General features: G+C 48.6%; 1 protein-coding gene across 15 annotated transcripts in view; it reads left to right on the top strand.

Annotated features, from left to right (window-relative positions):
• BLTP1 (bridge-like lipid transfer protein family member 1) overlaps positions 1–17,155 on the top strand; it is a 2,102,388-nt gene that overhangs the window by 1,323,584 nt on the left and 761,649 nt on the right. For all 15 annotated transcript variants that reach the window (XM_078676841.1, XM_078676840.1, XM_078676839.1 and 12 more), the window contains one exon: positions 5,113–5,311. In XM_078676841.1, coding sequence (XP_078532967.1) covers positions 5,113–5,311 — 199 coding nt within the window. The remainder of the gene's footprint in view (positions 1–5,112; positions 5,312–17,155) is intronic.

Here is a 17,155-nt window from a genome sequence, read left to right as displayed (position 1 = left end):
GCCCTCGCCGCCATCTTGAGGGCCGCGACTTCTCGGCCGAGTGTAGCTTTCAAAGTCGAGAGACTGCTGCGGGAAGGCTCGGTGTCGTCCTCCGTGGGCGCCGGACCCTCCGCAGTATCGTCCAGTGCCGGATAATGTCCTTTATCTCGGGGAGCAAATGAATTTTCAGGATATTATCCGGGATCGGGCACGGAGCTCCGAGCTCACGCTGCCTACCTCCTCGGCATCCAAGCCACGCCCCTTAGCTTTGTGCTACTGTTAACACACTTATAGGTCTAGACTAGATTATGGCAGTCGAAGGCTGGCGGGCCAACATCTGACGGAGCCAGGCCTCCCCATGCCAGACAGTGCTACCTGTCTGGTTCACGAGTTGTTTCTGCCAACTGGGAAACTCCCTCCACAATCCACTAAACTCCTGACCATTGTGTACACCAGCTATGTTAGAATCCTCCTGCTCACCCCGTTCCTGCAGTCTTATTCACCGTAGATACACATTAGTTCCATACCCCTCTTGCGGGACCTCCTTGGACGAGAGAGAATAGCGCTGTGGAAGGCTGAGGGAGTGGATCCCTTGGGCGCATTGTTTCAGAACTTTGCCCTTGTGACATTTGAACAGCTTAGTGCAGATCATATCCTACCCTTGGACCATTTCCTAGCCTATCGGACTCTGCTACTTGAGATGCAGTGCAATTCTCAGATAAACAGATATCGCAGATACAGAGCCTGACGCACACCCTCTAGTACATACAGTTGACATAATGGGGAATGGACGGCACTTTATAATATGAATGTGGTGCACACGCGCTGTGGTTCACACCCCGCAAGATAGGCTACTCCCTCATCGACTACATTGGGAGCGTGACATAGGACGCGCACTGACACAGTGTGAATGGGACAATGACCGCCTTTAACCGCATAAGGACACTTACAAGGCGAAGTTCAAGTATATACAGTATAACATACTCCATAGAACGTACCTTACACCTGCACATTTTCACAGAATATATGAGCACATCCAGCTGTCCCAGATGTGACTCCCAGAACGCAGACATGGCACACATGTTCTGAACCTGCCTGGAAGCAGTATTGTGGGGGAAGTCGCGGATTCCCTGACAACTGTCATGGGGAGGGGTGTCTTGTGAGTATGGAAGTGGGTCTATTGGAGCTATTTAGACAGAGAGAAAAACGAGAAAGCTACAAATGACTTTCTGGATCTAGGCCTGCTCATGGCACGTAGGGCTATTGCCATAAAGTGGAAGGGCACTCACCTCCCATGGCTACCTTATTGGTTCGCTGCTATGTTAAATTGGGACAGGGCTGAGTCAGTAGTCCTCCATAGAGAGGAGGCTAGAGGCTTATGCAGGACACCCATTGCACTGGAGTGGGGCGCACTGCTGCATGCTTTGCAGCTAGGGGATCATGTGTTGAATGGGAAGCTGGGACCGATTTTCACTCTGTATGTAAACCTTTGTTGAGCTCTCATCCCCATGTTTTTTTTTTACTGTTCCTTGGCCTGTCTTTCAGAGTATTGCTTTTTGTACAGTCCTGAAACTCTCTTTCCCTATGGTGTGGGGATTGCAATATTTGACCCACTTACATCTCAGAGAAGTTCTATTGGATGCCCCTTACCGGTGCTAAATCACTTGCCTGTCACTTACGCAGGGTTTTGGGATTTGTGCATCTGTTCTGACCTGCTTATTGCCTTTGGATTCATTAGTAAGTGTTGATAAGATACGAATTGAACCAATATCCCCTGATGTGATGTGACACCTATTGTTATTTCTCTTGCTTATGATGTGCTGAGGAACTTATACATTGCTGTAGATCTAATTATAATATTGTCAAAACTATAATGGGTCCTGTACTATCAGAAAATCAATAACAATTGGTTAAAAAACTAAAATAGACTAGATTATGGCAGTGCCTGTTATTCGAGCCTTCCTGCCTCTTCTATAAACAAATGTAAAAGTGTGCAGAAAGAATATGGGTGTCTGTTTTGCAAATTTAGAAAGTTCAACAGAGTCCCTTATGACCATCGATCTCACCACTGATTGCTGATGTCAATTGAGTTTCAGATAAAGGCTTGTTGCCTTACTCATGAAGCTATTTATGAAATCTGCCTGTATGTTCTTCAGAAACTGCTCCCAAGACACTTCCCCAGGAGATCACTGCGCTTTGGGTACCCTTCCGTGTCTGAGTTGTCCACTTTTTAAACAGTGACTGCAAGGCAGTCGGATCTTTTCTTCTGCTACTCCATCACTCTAGAATGCTCTGCTTATTCAACTACTTCAGCTTGAAAGCTGTGTAATTCTTAGTAAAGCGTTTAAGGCTCATTAAGTCTGCCTAAATGCATGTCTCAGTTTTTAGTGCCAAAACGTTCCTGGGCATTTGTTTGCACTTCATAAATATTAACTCAGTCACTTACTTATGGAACAAGTACAACTTATGGAATTAAACAGAGATTGGCTTGACCTTAATGCAGGTTCACTCTGCTTTGAACCTGCTCCTTAATGACTTCTGCGAGGATGGAAAAGCATTCACCACCTTTGCTTGCCCCACAGACCTACATCAATGGATTTTGATTAGAGGCTGTGAATAGACCTTTATTCAAGGTTCCTCGACATGCTATGAAACAGAGGAGAAAAATGAAGTATCTCATGCTTTGTGTGATTTTCTTGGAACGTAAGGAATCACACTGATAATCATTATAGAATTGTCACTGGCACTTATCGTTAGAAAGGAGCATAAGCAAAGGTGTTCTTTACCCCGGTAAATCTGCTTCTTATTTAAGAAGTGTGTTGTCAGCACTAATAGGGTGAGAAGAAGATGAGAAGAAGAGTCTTAGGCTTTTTCTTTAGGAATTTATGATACAGGGGGCAAGTATAATAACACTTGAAGAAGATACATCAGGATGTACTCCTTTCTCTCCAGGTTAATTCAATGAGTATGCTGGTCAAATTTCCGTTAGAAATATGGCTAAGCTTGAAAACATTCAGGAGAGTTCCAGCTATAATAGTGCTAATGTCAATTAGAGAATGGTCCCCACGACATCCTCCCAGGCACTCCAGTATACCCAACAGAGCAATTCGGCCAAGGGGTCCACGGGTCTCCTAAGTATTCACGACAGAGTGGAAAACTCAACAGATTAAAGGTTTCCAATAACAGGACCCCACCAGACCATGTGAAAAATCACTTGTCTCTTCAGGGTAGCAGAAGCATGTGGTTAAAGGAAGTGTCTTCACTTGCCACAGCCTCCTGGGAGTGTAGTAAGTAGTGTGTAAGTATTTTAATTGTATGAGACGAAATTTGGAAGAGATTAAGAGATCATGTTGGGCCATTTTCGCATCCCTCCATTCACTGTCATCCAAAGATCATTGACTAGCCTCTCATCTCTCCTTCCACTTTAAAAGAATTCTGGGAGTTAATAACTAAGGATTTGTAAACATGATATATTCCTCCTTTCCCCAATGGGCCCCTTAAGGGGTTTAGCTTCAAGCTTGCTATATATCAGGGGGTGTCAACAAGGAGGCCTCAAGTGGTATGACCATGCATGGCGGAGTTGAAACCATTTATAAAGCTGAGAATTATTCAGTTCGTAATATATGTGGAGATCCTGGAAAGACGTCATATGGGAGCCCTGCCAGATATCTCCTAGTTTTGAGATCGTAATGAGGTTCCAGTTGGTGACTCCCTATAGACTGGTGCCATGTCTAAATCACCAATCCTGCCACAGGAAGGGCTGCCAGCACGATCCTGTCATCTCGCCCAATACTGCTCAAGGCTGACTTTCAAGAGAGAAAAAACAATGTAGAAACATTTGGAAGCAATCGGGTGGTCAGGGACCTGTATAACAAATATAATGTGCTGTTTGACTAGAGAGAATTGACCACAGAATGCAGAGTCCTGTCTCCACCCATTCAGCCAGTCGTTTAAACACTAGGGTTTTTGAGACCCAGTAGTACAGACTCGGGTCCACTACACCTATCCCACCATCAAAGTAGGACTTTGTTCATTTATTGAACTCAACACAAGGGTTTTGATTTGCCCTCATAAAAAAGCGCACCTTGGCCAACAGATTCCCAAACCAACTTTTGGGAATTATTATTGGGAGATTTTGCAGAGCATACAGAAATCGTGGTAGTGCCATCATTTTAAACAAGACTACTTGGACCAGGATATAAAGCAGGAGTTTAGCCTACTTGCACAGGTAATTTTTTGTCCTAGCCAAATGAGTGACAAGATTAAAATTACAAGTGAATCTAGGCTCTAGGTCAATGTAGAAGTACTGCAAGCTTAGCCTGCGTATGAGGAGACAGGAATGTCAGTCCACCTTTACTCTATCACCTTTAAGCAGAACCTGGAGTGACTTGGACCAATTAACTTTGGGGCTTGAGACTTCCCCCAATCACTGTACTATCTGAATCAGGTGAGGGTCTGTCTCTTGACGGCAGGACATAAATAAAAGAACATCGTCCGCATATAGTACTATAGGGTCTTCCATTCCCTCACCTTCTGTAGTTTTTAAGTCTGCATGTAAAGAGGTCACCCATTACCATTCAGAGGCGTCATTGTTTTATTACATTATTTTGACAATCCTAGTTGTCTGTGAAAACATATGGACTAAATGAATAGCAGTGGCAGTGCGTAGAAATGAACTATAAAATACTTCATAATAACATTTAAAACCACTGAAGTCAATATTATGATCGTCTTTGATCCTTCATTTCTGTAACCTCTCTTCCTCACACTCAACACAACTCTTTTCTGCACTGCAGTTTCTTCTTGTGATGTTTTAAATCATTCCTGGGGCTTAATCGAGTGTCCTTGGTGTTTTTGGTATCTCTCTATTGGGTCTGTAGAAACACAACTACTAACAAGATTGCTTTGGATGTGCATTACAAAATCCTCTTTATTTATAAATGAGAAATAATCTGAAATTCTTATCAATGTTAGTTATTTTACAGGCATTTTTTATCTTCTGCAAAATCCATTGTATGCAAATAGCTTGATGGAAGTCATATTTCTGGTACAAATTGCTTATTTTACAGCATATTCAAAGTATAAGATTTAGCACGTAGATAAATTTACTTTCACGGTTCTATGTATTCATAGGCTAATCACACTGCTGAGTTTGATACCGGTTCTGCTTTAGTCCTGACGATTGAGAGCACTCTAATTACTGCCTGCTCTTCGGAATCCTTGGTCAGCAAAGGGCATTTCAAAAACTTCTGCATTCGCTTTGCTGAAGGATTTGAGACATCTTGGGACGATTGGAAACCAGAAAAACGAACCGACCTTGTCATGAATGCTTGTGAGTATTTTGTTAAGTAAATGTCTGGCTCACAGTTTGGCAAAAGCGTAAAGGAACAAAAAATCCTACAAGACTAGCGAATATTATTGATGATGTGTTAATTGTTACCATTCTGCATATGTTCTCTCCAGTCTCGTGTTATTACAGTTGTTTTCAAATTTTAACAGCTTATTGCTATTTTTTTTTCCTGACAAGGTAGATATTGAGCTTAACATAATGGTACAGGTTCTATCATGTCTTCACTCTTCAAGGTACTAATTCCATTTTAGAAGTTGGAAAAGTTTTACAGACTCCTACAATGGGATTTAGTCTGGATGTTGATTCGGTATCTTGGGAAGGGTGTGTTGTAGGTCTCCCTTCCAGACACCAAATCACTAGCTTATCTATCAATGTTTTTCGACTGAATTCCAGTCACAAATACATAGGTATTTTACCAACACCATAAAGGAGATGCTAATGCATTCCCAAAAAGAGATGGGAGTCCCCTTGGGACCCTTTCCCCTTTGTGAATATAAAAACAAAAGTTTTGTGGAGTGTGAGCAGAGGTACAGAAGACCACTATTAACTCTTAAACAAAAAAAGGAAACTTTTCTTTTTAATTGCATTTTCATTTTCCTTTAAGGAGAACATGCTGCAGTTTAAAGAAATAGTTTGCTTGATTAAAAAGTAGTCACACTCTTGGTTGTCTGCGACGACAGTAGGCCCACATCCGTGTGATGGCCTTCAATCGCAGTGAGTTGCAATTTACTCCCTACCTCAATAATATTCTTGTGGTTGGTTGGGTTCTGACCCACTAGGATTCAGACATTTTAGATAAGCATGATATCAAGAGGGGCACTCAAAGAATCAGTTAGACACTCTTAGGTTTATAAGCACAATTACTCGAATATTGTGTAAAGAGTCCAAAGATATATAAATTCTGCATTCAGCCAATTGATGCACAGAAGCTAAAAGTCACAATTACTCAAATATCAAGTATCTGATAGAGACATCTAGCCGCAGATTCCTTATCCCCAGGTGTCAGACTGGATACGGAAATTTTTTGCAGCAGCACCTCCCGGCATGCTGACGTCAGTTTTCCTTAATTTCCGCGTGCAAAGCGGATCCGGAGTGAGCAGTTCCTCTGGCCTGTTTTCAGGCCTCCTTTTCGACACTTCGTGTCAGGAACAGTGTGTGATGTCTTCAGCTTTAAAACTTGTAATTCCTGTTGACGGCAGATGTCCGCGATGGACCTTCATCTTATTTGTATGTGGTGTCTGGGCGAGCACCATGATTCCACGGACTGCGACGCCTGCCAACACATGAAGCCGAAGTCTCGGCGGGAGCGCCGTATGAAGCTTCTCTCGGCACGGCTGTCCCAGTCGGAGTAGTCTCGTCCCCCGGCCTCTTCATCGCTGGCAGGTCCCTCTACTGTCCGGTTTCGCCGTCTACAGTCCACATGGAGTCGTCAGGGCGTGGCCCAGCTGGGTCCCCCTCCACGACCCACGGTGCCACAGGGAGCCCCGCTGGGCTCCCTGTGGCGTCGCAGGTGGTTGCTGGTGCTCATAGATCTGCCTTGAGCACACCCCAGGCTTCCGGGCAGGCGGCCCCCTGTCCGGAGCCATAGGCTCGCCTCCCCGGCTCCCCCTCCGCGCTGGTGCGGCGCTGAAGGCTTCTCCTTCTCCGGAAGGGGAGCTTGTCATAGTTTCGGCACCGGACGGCGGTGACTCGACGCCGGATGCAGCCAAATCAGTGACTGACGAGGCACGATCGGCGCCGGCACGCGTTGTTTTGGTGGTGTGTCGACGCTGGGTTGTGGACTCTACTCTAGAGGCCTCTGGAGAGAGTTCGGTGCCCAGCATCGCCGGAGGTATTGTTGCCAGAGCCCCCCCTGGAATTTGAGGAGCCTCCTCAGGAGCTCCCAGATCCGGCAGGCTCTTCGCCTCCCAAGGAGCCCCAGCAGGATCCTCATTCTTCAATGGGGCTCCCTTCCGTGGGGAATTGGTCGCACCCTCAGTGTTTTGGGAGGGTCAGCTTACAACCCTCCCCCACCGATGAGTAGTTGTCCACTCCACGGAGGGCTACTGAGGCTGGTGCGGCTTTTTTGAGAGTGGTCTCATTGGCCACTCGCATTTTAAACATGCAACCCCCTTCTGCCCCCTTGTCTGTGGACCCCTTGCTTGAGGTCCTTCAACGTGGGTCCGGGAATGTGGAGCCGCTTCTACCCTTTGAGGCTTTCCTTTATGATGCACTTTTGGGTACCTGGGTTCGGCCTGCTTCTGGTGACCCGGTGGCTCGTTCAGTTTTGCACCGCCACCGTCCAGCTCCACATGATCCTGTTTGCCTTTTTGGGCACCCTGATGGGCATGGTTTGTGTTGCAGACTGCCTTTTCTTCCCTGCCCCCACTAGCACTTCCTCCCTCTCGGGAGTCCAGATGGCTTGAGTCATGGGGTAGGAACTTCTTTGCATCCACTAGTGCGGCCATACAGTCCTTAAATACAGTGTGTTTTGGCTCGGGCTACCTCTTCCCTGTGGGACTCTGCAGAGTCTTTGCTTTCTGCCACCTCTGAAGGTGCTCGCGTTGATCTCCTTCACCTCCACCGGGATGGCCACGACCATGCCAAATTCACAACATGCTCCGCCTTAGATACTGCGGATTCTTTGGACCGAGCTATGGCGGCTTCTGTTGCTTTAAGGCGTCACGCTTGGTTGCGATATATCGTCTTCCCTGAAAATATCCGGGAGTGACTGGTTGACTTACCCTTTGATGGGGTTTTGCTGTTTGATGCTCACGCCGAATCGATGGATCATCGGCTCCTTGCGGGATTTTATCGTCCCACTTAGGTCTTCTTAGGCCTGTCTGCCGTGGGGTACTTTTTCATTTTGCATCCTTTAAATGCGCTTTGTGTTTAACATGGGCAGTGAGCCTTACATCTTCTTTTTTCTGTGGTCAACGGTGATTACCATTTTATTGACATCCCTTGGATGCGTTTTGCTTTGATCTGACTGTTGACCTACTGTGGTCGTGTTCTACAGGTTGCTGTGTCTGGTCTTCTGACAGTGGTATTGAGCCGGTGGTTCAGCTCGGTAATGTCATACGGCTCGGAACTCATGTTCACGGGTTTGGTTCGTTACTGAACTCTTTTGGCTTGGCTTATTGCCGTAAGAGGTATTACCCGTTATTTGGGGTGTGCATACTCCATGTGGGGTACTGGTATGCTATTATATATCTCTGCTTATCTCACCTGGGCCTGGAAATCCTGTGGGCTCCATGCGTCGCTTGGTGGTCCCTTGTACGGTGTTCTATGTTTTTTCCTGGTGCCATCTTCTTGCGCCATGGTCATCCACCTTCTTTGGAGATTTCATGGTTTCCTCTTCAGAAATGGCTCCTACCGGCCCCTACTGTACTAAGTATGATCCGGTATGGACATGTTCATGCTCCTGGCTAGTTCTGTCTCTACATATTTATATGTTTATACATTTATGTATACATGCTGGTTGCCTTGATGTTCCTCATCCTACGTCGCCACCTCTTTTCGTGGCTGCGAGGTCTGGACTAATATCTCCATGTGTGGGGGAGCTTTTCTGAGTTGTTGCAAGTTGCCCATAGGGATCTTTTCTAAGTTGTTGCAAGTTGCCCATAAGTTCCTCCTTGCTTCCGCTTACTGGGGTTATTTCCCAATTTGACAAATGCTCCCTTTTTGGTGTTCGACACTGTACGTGTCTTTTCTGGAGTGTTTGGTCTCGGATCTTAGACTCTTCCCACAATTCGTTATCGTGGAGTTTTTGGCCACTTCCTTCGGATATGCCTTTTTTCCAAATTATCACCTACTAGTGTTAGAGCTACGCCTGCGGGTCAGCTCTTCTGATGGCAGTGGTCCTTGGCTACTGCCTGCAAGTTTATATTGTGGTTCGTTTCTCACTTTGGCTCCATACTGCTAGTCGTGCACTCTTATGCTTCATGTGTAAGCCACTTTATGGTCTCTATGGCCGTTTGCCTGTTGCATATTTCTACCTGCTTCAGCAGATTTAAAATTGATGCTATTTTCCTCTATTTTCCGTTTTTGGGATTGGGTGTGCACTTGGCGTGTTTCTTGTCCTTCTGGCTATTCCCAACGCATTGCTCAGGTTCTAGCTCTTGCCTTTGGGCTCTTGACACCGGCTCCTTCGGCTTCCTTCTATAGGCTAGTCGGTTAGGTTCTAGTCGCAGCTCTTAAGGTTCTTTTCGACCTAGGGTCGGTCTACTCATCGTGCGCCATTAAGAGGAAAGTGGTTCCTCTCCTCTCCTCTCCTCTGCTCTGCGGCTCATGCCGTTGTACCTGTCATTTTGATACAGGTATGGTGTAGCGCTATTCTGGCGTTTTTAGGATATCTATCATCCTGTTATTTCTGCTCTTCCGAGCTGCTTGGGTTGCTGTCTAGCTGTTCCGCCACAGCCTCCCCCCCCTTTATTGGTCACTCTGTTGCCAGATCGGATGCTTGGCACTTCCTGATGGATACATCTGCCAGTGGATTCCTCACCTTGTGAATATCCCCTGCGTCAGCAACATTTGGAAATTCTTTCGTAGCTCCTCACGCCGATGTGGACGACTTCACAGAAGCACGGCATCGCGCGCGGCTCCGCTGACGTCACTGAATCCATAATAGGACCCCGTCGGCATGATGACATCAGTTCCCTTTTTTCCGCGTCGTCAACGCTAACGGTTTTTCTTGGGATCCTCAGTAGCTCGCTTGGTTACTTTGTTACTGATACTTGTTTCGTGTTAAATCCGGTTTCCTGTCGATATGTCATCGAGGAAATCTAGGTTCAAGCCCTGTGGAGCATGCGGAAGGTTAATGTCAATAACGGATCTGCACGAGGACTGCATTTGGTGCCTGTCATCTGACCACGACATCCAAGGTTGCTCCAGCTGTAATAAGATGAACCTGAAGGCGCTGCGAGAGAGAGAGGCAAAGCTGCTCGTTGCGAAATTTAGGGAGAAGAGAGGTTTTCTTTGGGTCATGCTTCTTGATCTAAGAAGAAGCACAAGAAGAAGAAGCATGGGTCGCGGCGTCACTCTGGAAGAGAGTTGGATCTGAAGTCGAAGTCTCAAAAACGTCGACATCGGAAGGACTATGTCTCTCCTTCGCCTGTTACATCGAATCCGGAGTCGCAAGGTGAGCCTTCTCCTGTGGCTTCTCCGGAGCGTTCCCCGGCTCCGGCTTCGAATCCTTCCCCGGCGCCGACGCACTCTCCATCTCGGGAGGAGGAGGAGGCTCCAATGCCTGAAGGGTCTTCGACTTTGATGGATCCTCCCTCGGGTCCGGTTGGCCCGACTCTGATTGTGCCACAACAGGAACAGCGTTTGGGACCATACTCATCCTTTCCAGGTCCAGGTCAAGACCCGACACATTATTTAAATGCAATGTACGGGGTCTTTTCGAGAGCCATGTACCCCTCTGGAGCACCATCTGGTCCCATGGGTCCAATGGCCTATAATCTGGGGGTTTACAACCATTACAACGCAACTATTACAACGCAGTGCTGTTACAACGCAGGTTTTACTACGCATACCATTACAACGCATTACACTGGGGGGGCGCTCTAGGATAGGGAATAAGTTTAATTTACTATCCAACACCTTCCCTAGTGTCCACGGGGACTGGAGTTGGAATAGTAAATTAAACTATTCACTATCCAGCACCCCCAAGTGTAATGCGTTGTAATGGTATGCATAGTAAAACTTGCGTTGTAACAGCATGCGTGGTAAAAGCATGCGTTGTAACGTCATACATTCAATCTGGGTGTTCCGCAGACTTATGCACAGGCACCGTTCATACCTTTTCTGACGGCGACGCCTTCCTGGCATTTCCCGGCTCCGAGGTCTTCGACGCCGATACCATCTTCACCGGCTCCGATTCCGACTCGACCTCGTACTTTCCAGGCTGTACCTCCGGATCCGAGCACGACGCCAGCGCCGGCACCGTCTGAGTCGGTTGTGGCTCCATCGATGCCGATCCCGAGGATGAGGTCTAGGCGGGAGGCTCAAAGGCTACCGGAGGAGCAAAGGTATCGAACAGAGGAGATGGAGGAGGGAGAACTGCTGGAGTCTGAGGACTTGTTTGAAGAACTTAAAGAGGAAAGTGGCCTGGAGTTATCTCCGGAGTGGGAGCTTTCTTCGACTCCTGATGTCCCATCAAAGGATGTCGCACCGTATTACACGGTCATTAAAAAGGCGGCTGAGCTCTTGGATTTGAGTTTGCCTACTGCAGAGTTTAAATCTAATATATTAACGGAGAAGCTTCATTCTCCCTCTTCAGTTGTGGATCCAATGCTGCCATTTAATGAAGCTATTACAGAGCCGGTAATGGAGGTGTGGCGTAAGCCCTTTTCGTCTCCTGCGGTATCAAAGGCTGTAGCAAGAAGGTATAGGGTTGCTCCTGAAGATCTGGACTTTTTGTCATCTCATCCGTCTCCTGAGAGTCTGGTAGTATAGGCAGCCTGCTCAAAGAAGTCCACCGGAGCTTTCCCTCAAGTACCAAGTGATAGGGAGTCAAAGAGATCGGACCAATCGGCAAAAAAGTTTTTCTCATCGGCCAGCATGGCCTTAAAATCTACGAATGCGAAATGCCTTCTGGGCCATTATATTCACGCAATTATGGACTCCGCGAAGCAGTTGGTGCCAAAGATACCTGAAGAGGACAGGCAGAATTTCAGTGAGGTTCTGCCAGATACTCAGGCTGCCGTTCGCCAGGTAATTCAGAGCGGTTTGGATACGGCTGACTCCGTGCCAAGGGTCATGGGATCATCTGTTGCCACCAGGAGGGCTGCTTGACTGAAGACTTCTGAGTTTTCTCCTGATGTGCAGGCGACTTTGATAGATCTTCCTTTTGATAGTTCGGGTCTGTTTGGCAAGAAGGCAGAAGCGGCTTTGGAAAGATTCAAGGACAGTAAGGCGACGGCTAGGACTCAAGGTCTGCAAACCAGAGGTTCTTCGAATGAGAGGTTCAGAGGATTTGGAAGGTCTTCCTTTCGCTCATACAAACAGCCACAGCAGCAGCAGAATTCCCTGTACAAACCCTACAGGGGCAGAAACAGGGGCCGTGCTCGAGGCCGTCAAGTCTCCTCTTCCTCCTCCTCCTCTTCTTCCTCTTTCCACCCCCCTCCTGCCACAGCAAAGCAGCCCTAGCTCCACCACTCTGGATCATGTTGGTCCTGTGGGGGGTCGGCTTACTCATTTTCTACAAGATTGGGAATCAGTCACATCAGACCTTTGGGTTCTCAATCGTGTAGAGAATGGGTATGCTCTTCCTGTAGGAAGGTGGATATCTGACTATGGTTACCCCCAACTTTTTGCCTGGTGTTTTGCTGGTTTTTGACTTAGTTGGCCTGGGATCCTGCTATTCAGGACCCCAGGCTTCCTGCTCTCTCTGTAAAAAATTGACTCCATGTACCCTAGGTACATATCTAATTGGATACTGAGTCACCTTATCATTCCCTGTACAGTATACCTTAGGTATCCAGGGCATAGGTGTACCCAGGGCCTACCAGGGGCTGAAGCATGTATTATGCCACCCCTGGCTGGCCATCCAAAACTGACACAACTGGCTGCAAGATAGCTGGGGCAAGGTGGTGTAATAACCCTTTGCTGTAGATATAGTAGACCTATATCTAAACCTAAAATGGACACATATATTCCTATCAGTCACTCCTATGGAAGGCCTTATCAATCCTGAAGGCAGAGTGCTTGGAATTATGTGAGATGGTGCTCTGGCATGAGCTGAGCCCGTTTGCAGCTTGCGGAACCAAGTCCTTATAGCTGTTCCATGATAACGCTATACCATATACTCTTAAGTGCATTATCATCCTCGCGGTTAAATGCTAACTCTGGTATAACATTATCAAAACATGTCGATTAAGGTGTCATACGAATTGGAATACTACCCCCTCGCCAATTCTGGCGACGGGGGTAGCATTCCACCCTTCCAGAGGGACACGACATGTATGTAACTGAGAACCCCGGTGTAGGAGAGTAGGGTCTGCAATCCTATGATCACCCAGATTTTTGCTTTTTGCTGCACTGGTTTACGACTTTCCCTGGCTGTGGGCCTGCTAATCAGACCCACAGCCTAGCTGTTCTCTCTATCCAAATTGTACTCAGGTACTGAATTGGCAATGGGCCCTCTCTAAGTCCCTGTACCCAGGGCTGAGGTGCACCCAGAAGTCTCCCAGGGGCTGAAGCATGTATTGTGCCACCCCTGGGCTGACTAACTAAACTGACACAACTGGCTGCACGACAGCTGGGGCAAGGTGGTGTAATCACCCTTTGCTTTAGATATAGTATACCTATATCTAACCCTAAAATGGACACACAGATCTCCTATCAGTCACTCCTATGGCAGGCCTTAACAATCCTGAAGGCAGAGTACTTGGAATCGTGTGAGATGGTGCTCTGGCATGAGCTGAGCCTGTCTGCGGCTTTCGGGATCCATCCCTTAGCCGTTTCCATGATATCGCATACCATATACTCTTAAGTGCATTATAATCCTCGCGGTTATATGCCAACTCTGGTATCGCTTTATCAAAACATGTCGAGTAAGGTGTCATACGAATTGGAATACTAACCCCTCGCCAATTCTGGCGACGGGGTTAGCATTCCACCCTTCTAGAGGGACACGACATGTATGTAACCTGTAACCCCGGTTAAAGTCAGACAGAGCCTTAGCATCCACAAAATGGATGCTGCCACCGAGACACAAGTCTGCCCTCCTGCTGCTGGGAGTCCTCCCAGAGCAGGAGGCAAGGACAAAGGGTTTCCTGCCAGGGGCGGTGCCAGCACCGTCCCAGACAGGGTTTTGTGTATTCCAGGTAGGCAGGGCTACAGAGGAAGGTGACTGCAAGTGGCACCCCGGTGCTCACTGTGCATAGGCCGGCTGAAACCAGTGCCAGGGGCACTCCAGCCCCTGGCCTGGGGAAAGCCCGCCAAAGGAGAGGGGTGTAACCACCCCCCTCCTGGTCCCACCCATAGGGCAGGACTTAGTCGCGTGCCAGCCCCCTTTTCCCAGATAAAGGTAGGAACTGGCCCCCTTCCAAATTAGATCATCTTTGGAATCAAGACACGACTTTCTGCGAAAGGACTTCAAGATTTCTTCTTCAAGATTCTCCCTTGTGACTAAGGAGTAGTCACCCTGCATCCGCAGGCACCACCTTAAGAACACTGCGGTCTGCTGCAAGTCCTTCCTCCGGAATCCGACTGTCCAGCTCGACAAGACCCGGCTTCCCTGGCACCTCCGACCTCTACTCACCTCTACAGCCAAGCTGAGAACCGTGAGTGCGACGAGACCTCAAGGGACCGACTATTGCCAAGACTGCACGACTTCTTCACAGCAAGCCCGCCGGGTAATCTACTGGCGAGTGCTTTGGGGTCCGAGAAGCCCCGACCCTGAGCAGCTCCAGCACCGAAGATCAGCCCCCCAGCATCTCCACGATCGGCGTGGGGCCCTTCTGCTTTTTGCTGCTCACCGCGTTGTTTGGCTACTAGCCCGCTGGCTTGTGGCCTTCTGAACGACGCCCGACGACATCACTGCTGCTGGTCTGGTTGCTCCAGACTGGTTCTTGCTCCCTTCCAGAAGAGGAGCACCCCGGACCCTCCTGGTCCACTCAAGACGCCATTTTGAGTCCACCGCGTGGGCTTGAATTAGCCAAGGCTTTGTTGCCCAATCCTGGGTCCTTCGACGCCGACAGCTTCATCCATCGTGGGACAGCTCGCCCCTCCATCCTGGTCGCCGACAACGCCTCCTGGTCCGTGAGATCTGCAGAGCACAGCGTCGCCCACTCACCTAGTCGAGGTGACTACCCTCCGGTGCCCTCCTGGTGCCCCTGACTACTGGCTAGTAGTCACAAACTTGGTCCCCTCTGCTTTCAGGTGTCATCCATCTTCGAGATCCAGGCTTGGATCACTTCGAACTCTCTTCACTGGTCGCCTGCCAGCATCTTTCTTCCAGGCTCCTGGTTCGTCTACGAGGATTCCCGACGTCTTTTGAGACATATGCAGCTGCAGCCCCTGGGCTAGGTAACTTCGGCATTTCGGTGCCCCAGCATAGCCTCACTATCCAAGGGTCAGGATCCACTGTCGTTTTCTTCCTACCAGGTCGGGTTCGCCCGTGAACACTAACTTTACCTTTACTAGCTATCATAGACTTTGTCCCGCATCCCGCGTGAGAGTGCACACTCTGCACCCGAGTCCCCTGGGCCTCCTAGAAGTAATCTAACGATTCTATAGTCAAGTCCTAGCGATTCCAAAGCCTATTAGTACTGTACTTACCTGCTAGTAGTTTCGCATTCCACTTTTAGAGTATATGGTTTTCCGTGCCCCTCGGGCATTTGTATATACTGTGCTAACTTAAGTATTTTTATAAGAGTTTTGTATTGTGCTTAGCTCCCTGACTCATAAAGAGTTCAGGGTAGACTTGTTAGAAATAAATATACATTTATTTTCATAACAACTTGTGTGGTGTCCTTTCACTGGGTGTTCAAGGGGTAATGTGATGGTAAAACAGCTGGCTTAACACGCCCTCTAGAGTCTTAGTCTTAGACTGCTCGTATCCATGCTACTAGGATAGCTGGTCTATAAGGTTGACTTACAACCAATCATCAATAAGGGTTGTTTGGACTGATACAAAGTGCTCACTAGAATAGTGAACATTATATATCAGGCCAACTTCTCACACCCGGTTAAAGTTAACTCGAGCCTTGGCATCACAAAATGGATGCTGCCACCACAGACACAAGTCTGACCTCCTGCTGCTGGGAGTCCTTCCAGCGAGGGCGGCTTGGACAAATGGTTTCCTGCCTTGGGAGGTGCTAGCACCACCCCAGACAGGATTTTGTGTATTGGGTAGGGTAGGCTTGAAAGGAATGAGACATGCCTGGGGCACACAAGGTGCCCTGTGCATACACCGGTTCAAACCAGTTGCTGGGGCACTCCAGCCCCAGCGGGAAACCGGACAAAGGATAGGGGGTGTAACCACCCCCCTTCCTGGTCCCACCCAGGGGAGGGACCTAGTCAGTAGTGCAGCCCCCTTTAGCAGGATAAAGGTAGGAGCTGGTCCCATTCCAAATCAGATTATCCTGAACATATTCTACAAGAAGAAACTCTGGACTTCGACGTTCTGCTCCACAGAAGACTGAAGAATCTCCCTTGTGGGCAAGGAGTGTCCACCCTGAACAAGCAGGCACCATCAAGCGTCCAGCGGCTTCCCTTTGTCGTCTTCCCTCGGTGATCCAGACTTCAGAGCCCGACGAGACCCGGATTCCCAGACCTCTCCGACCTCAACTCACATCTGCAGCAAAGCTGAGACCCGTGGGTGCGACGAGACACGTGGGACCGGCCATCTTGGAAGAAACTGCACTTCGCTTCCAGCACGACTCCCGAGGTAAACTCGACCAAGTGCTTTGGGGACTGAGAAGCCCCATCCCCGAGCAGCCCCTGCACCGAAGATCAGCCCTCCAGCATCCACGAGATCTGCGTGGGGCCCTTCTGCTTTGTTGCTGCTCGACGCGTTGTCTGGTCACTTGCCGGCTGGCTAGTGGCCACCTAGACGACGAACCTTTGAATCTTTGCTGCTGGTCTGGTTGCTCCAGACTGGCCCTTGCTCCCTTCCAAAAGAGGGGCACCCCGGACTCTCCTAGTCAGCACCAGACGCTTTCTTCACTCACCACGTGGGTTGCCTTTGTCAAGGCCTGTTGAGGCCGATTCCGGATCCAACACCGCCGACAGCGAGAGCCTGCGTGGGACAGCTCGTGCCTCCATCCTGGTCGACGAAGACACCTCCTGGTCCACGTGGCTGCAGAGTCAAGCGTCCACTCTTCACCTGATCGCGAC

Source organism: Lissotriton helveticus, chromosome 2_1 (assembly GCF_964261635.1).
Source record: "Lissotriton helveticus chromosome 2_1, aLisHel1.1, whole genome shotgun sequence".
Classification (NCBI taxonomy): domain Eukaryota; kingdom Metazoa; phylum Chordata; class Amphibia; order Caudata; family Salamandridae; genus Lissotriton; species Lissotriton helveticus.
Note: the sequence above shows the minus strand (reverse complement) of the source record. Positions and strands in the feature narration are given on the sequence as shown.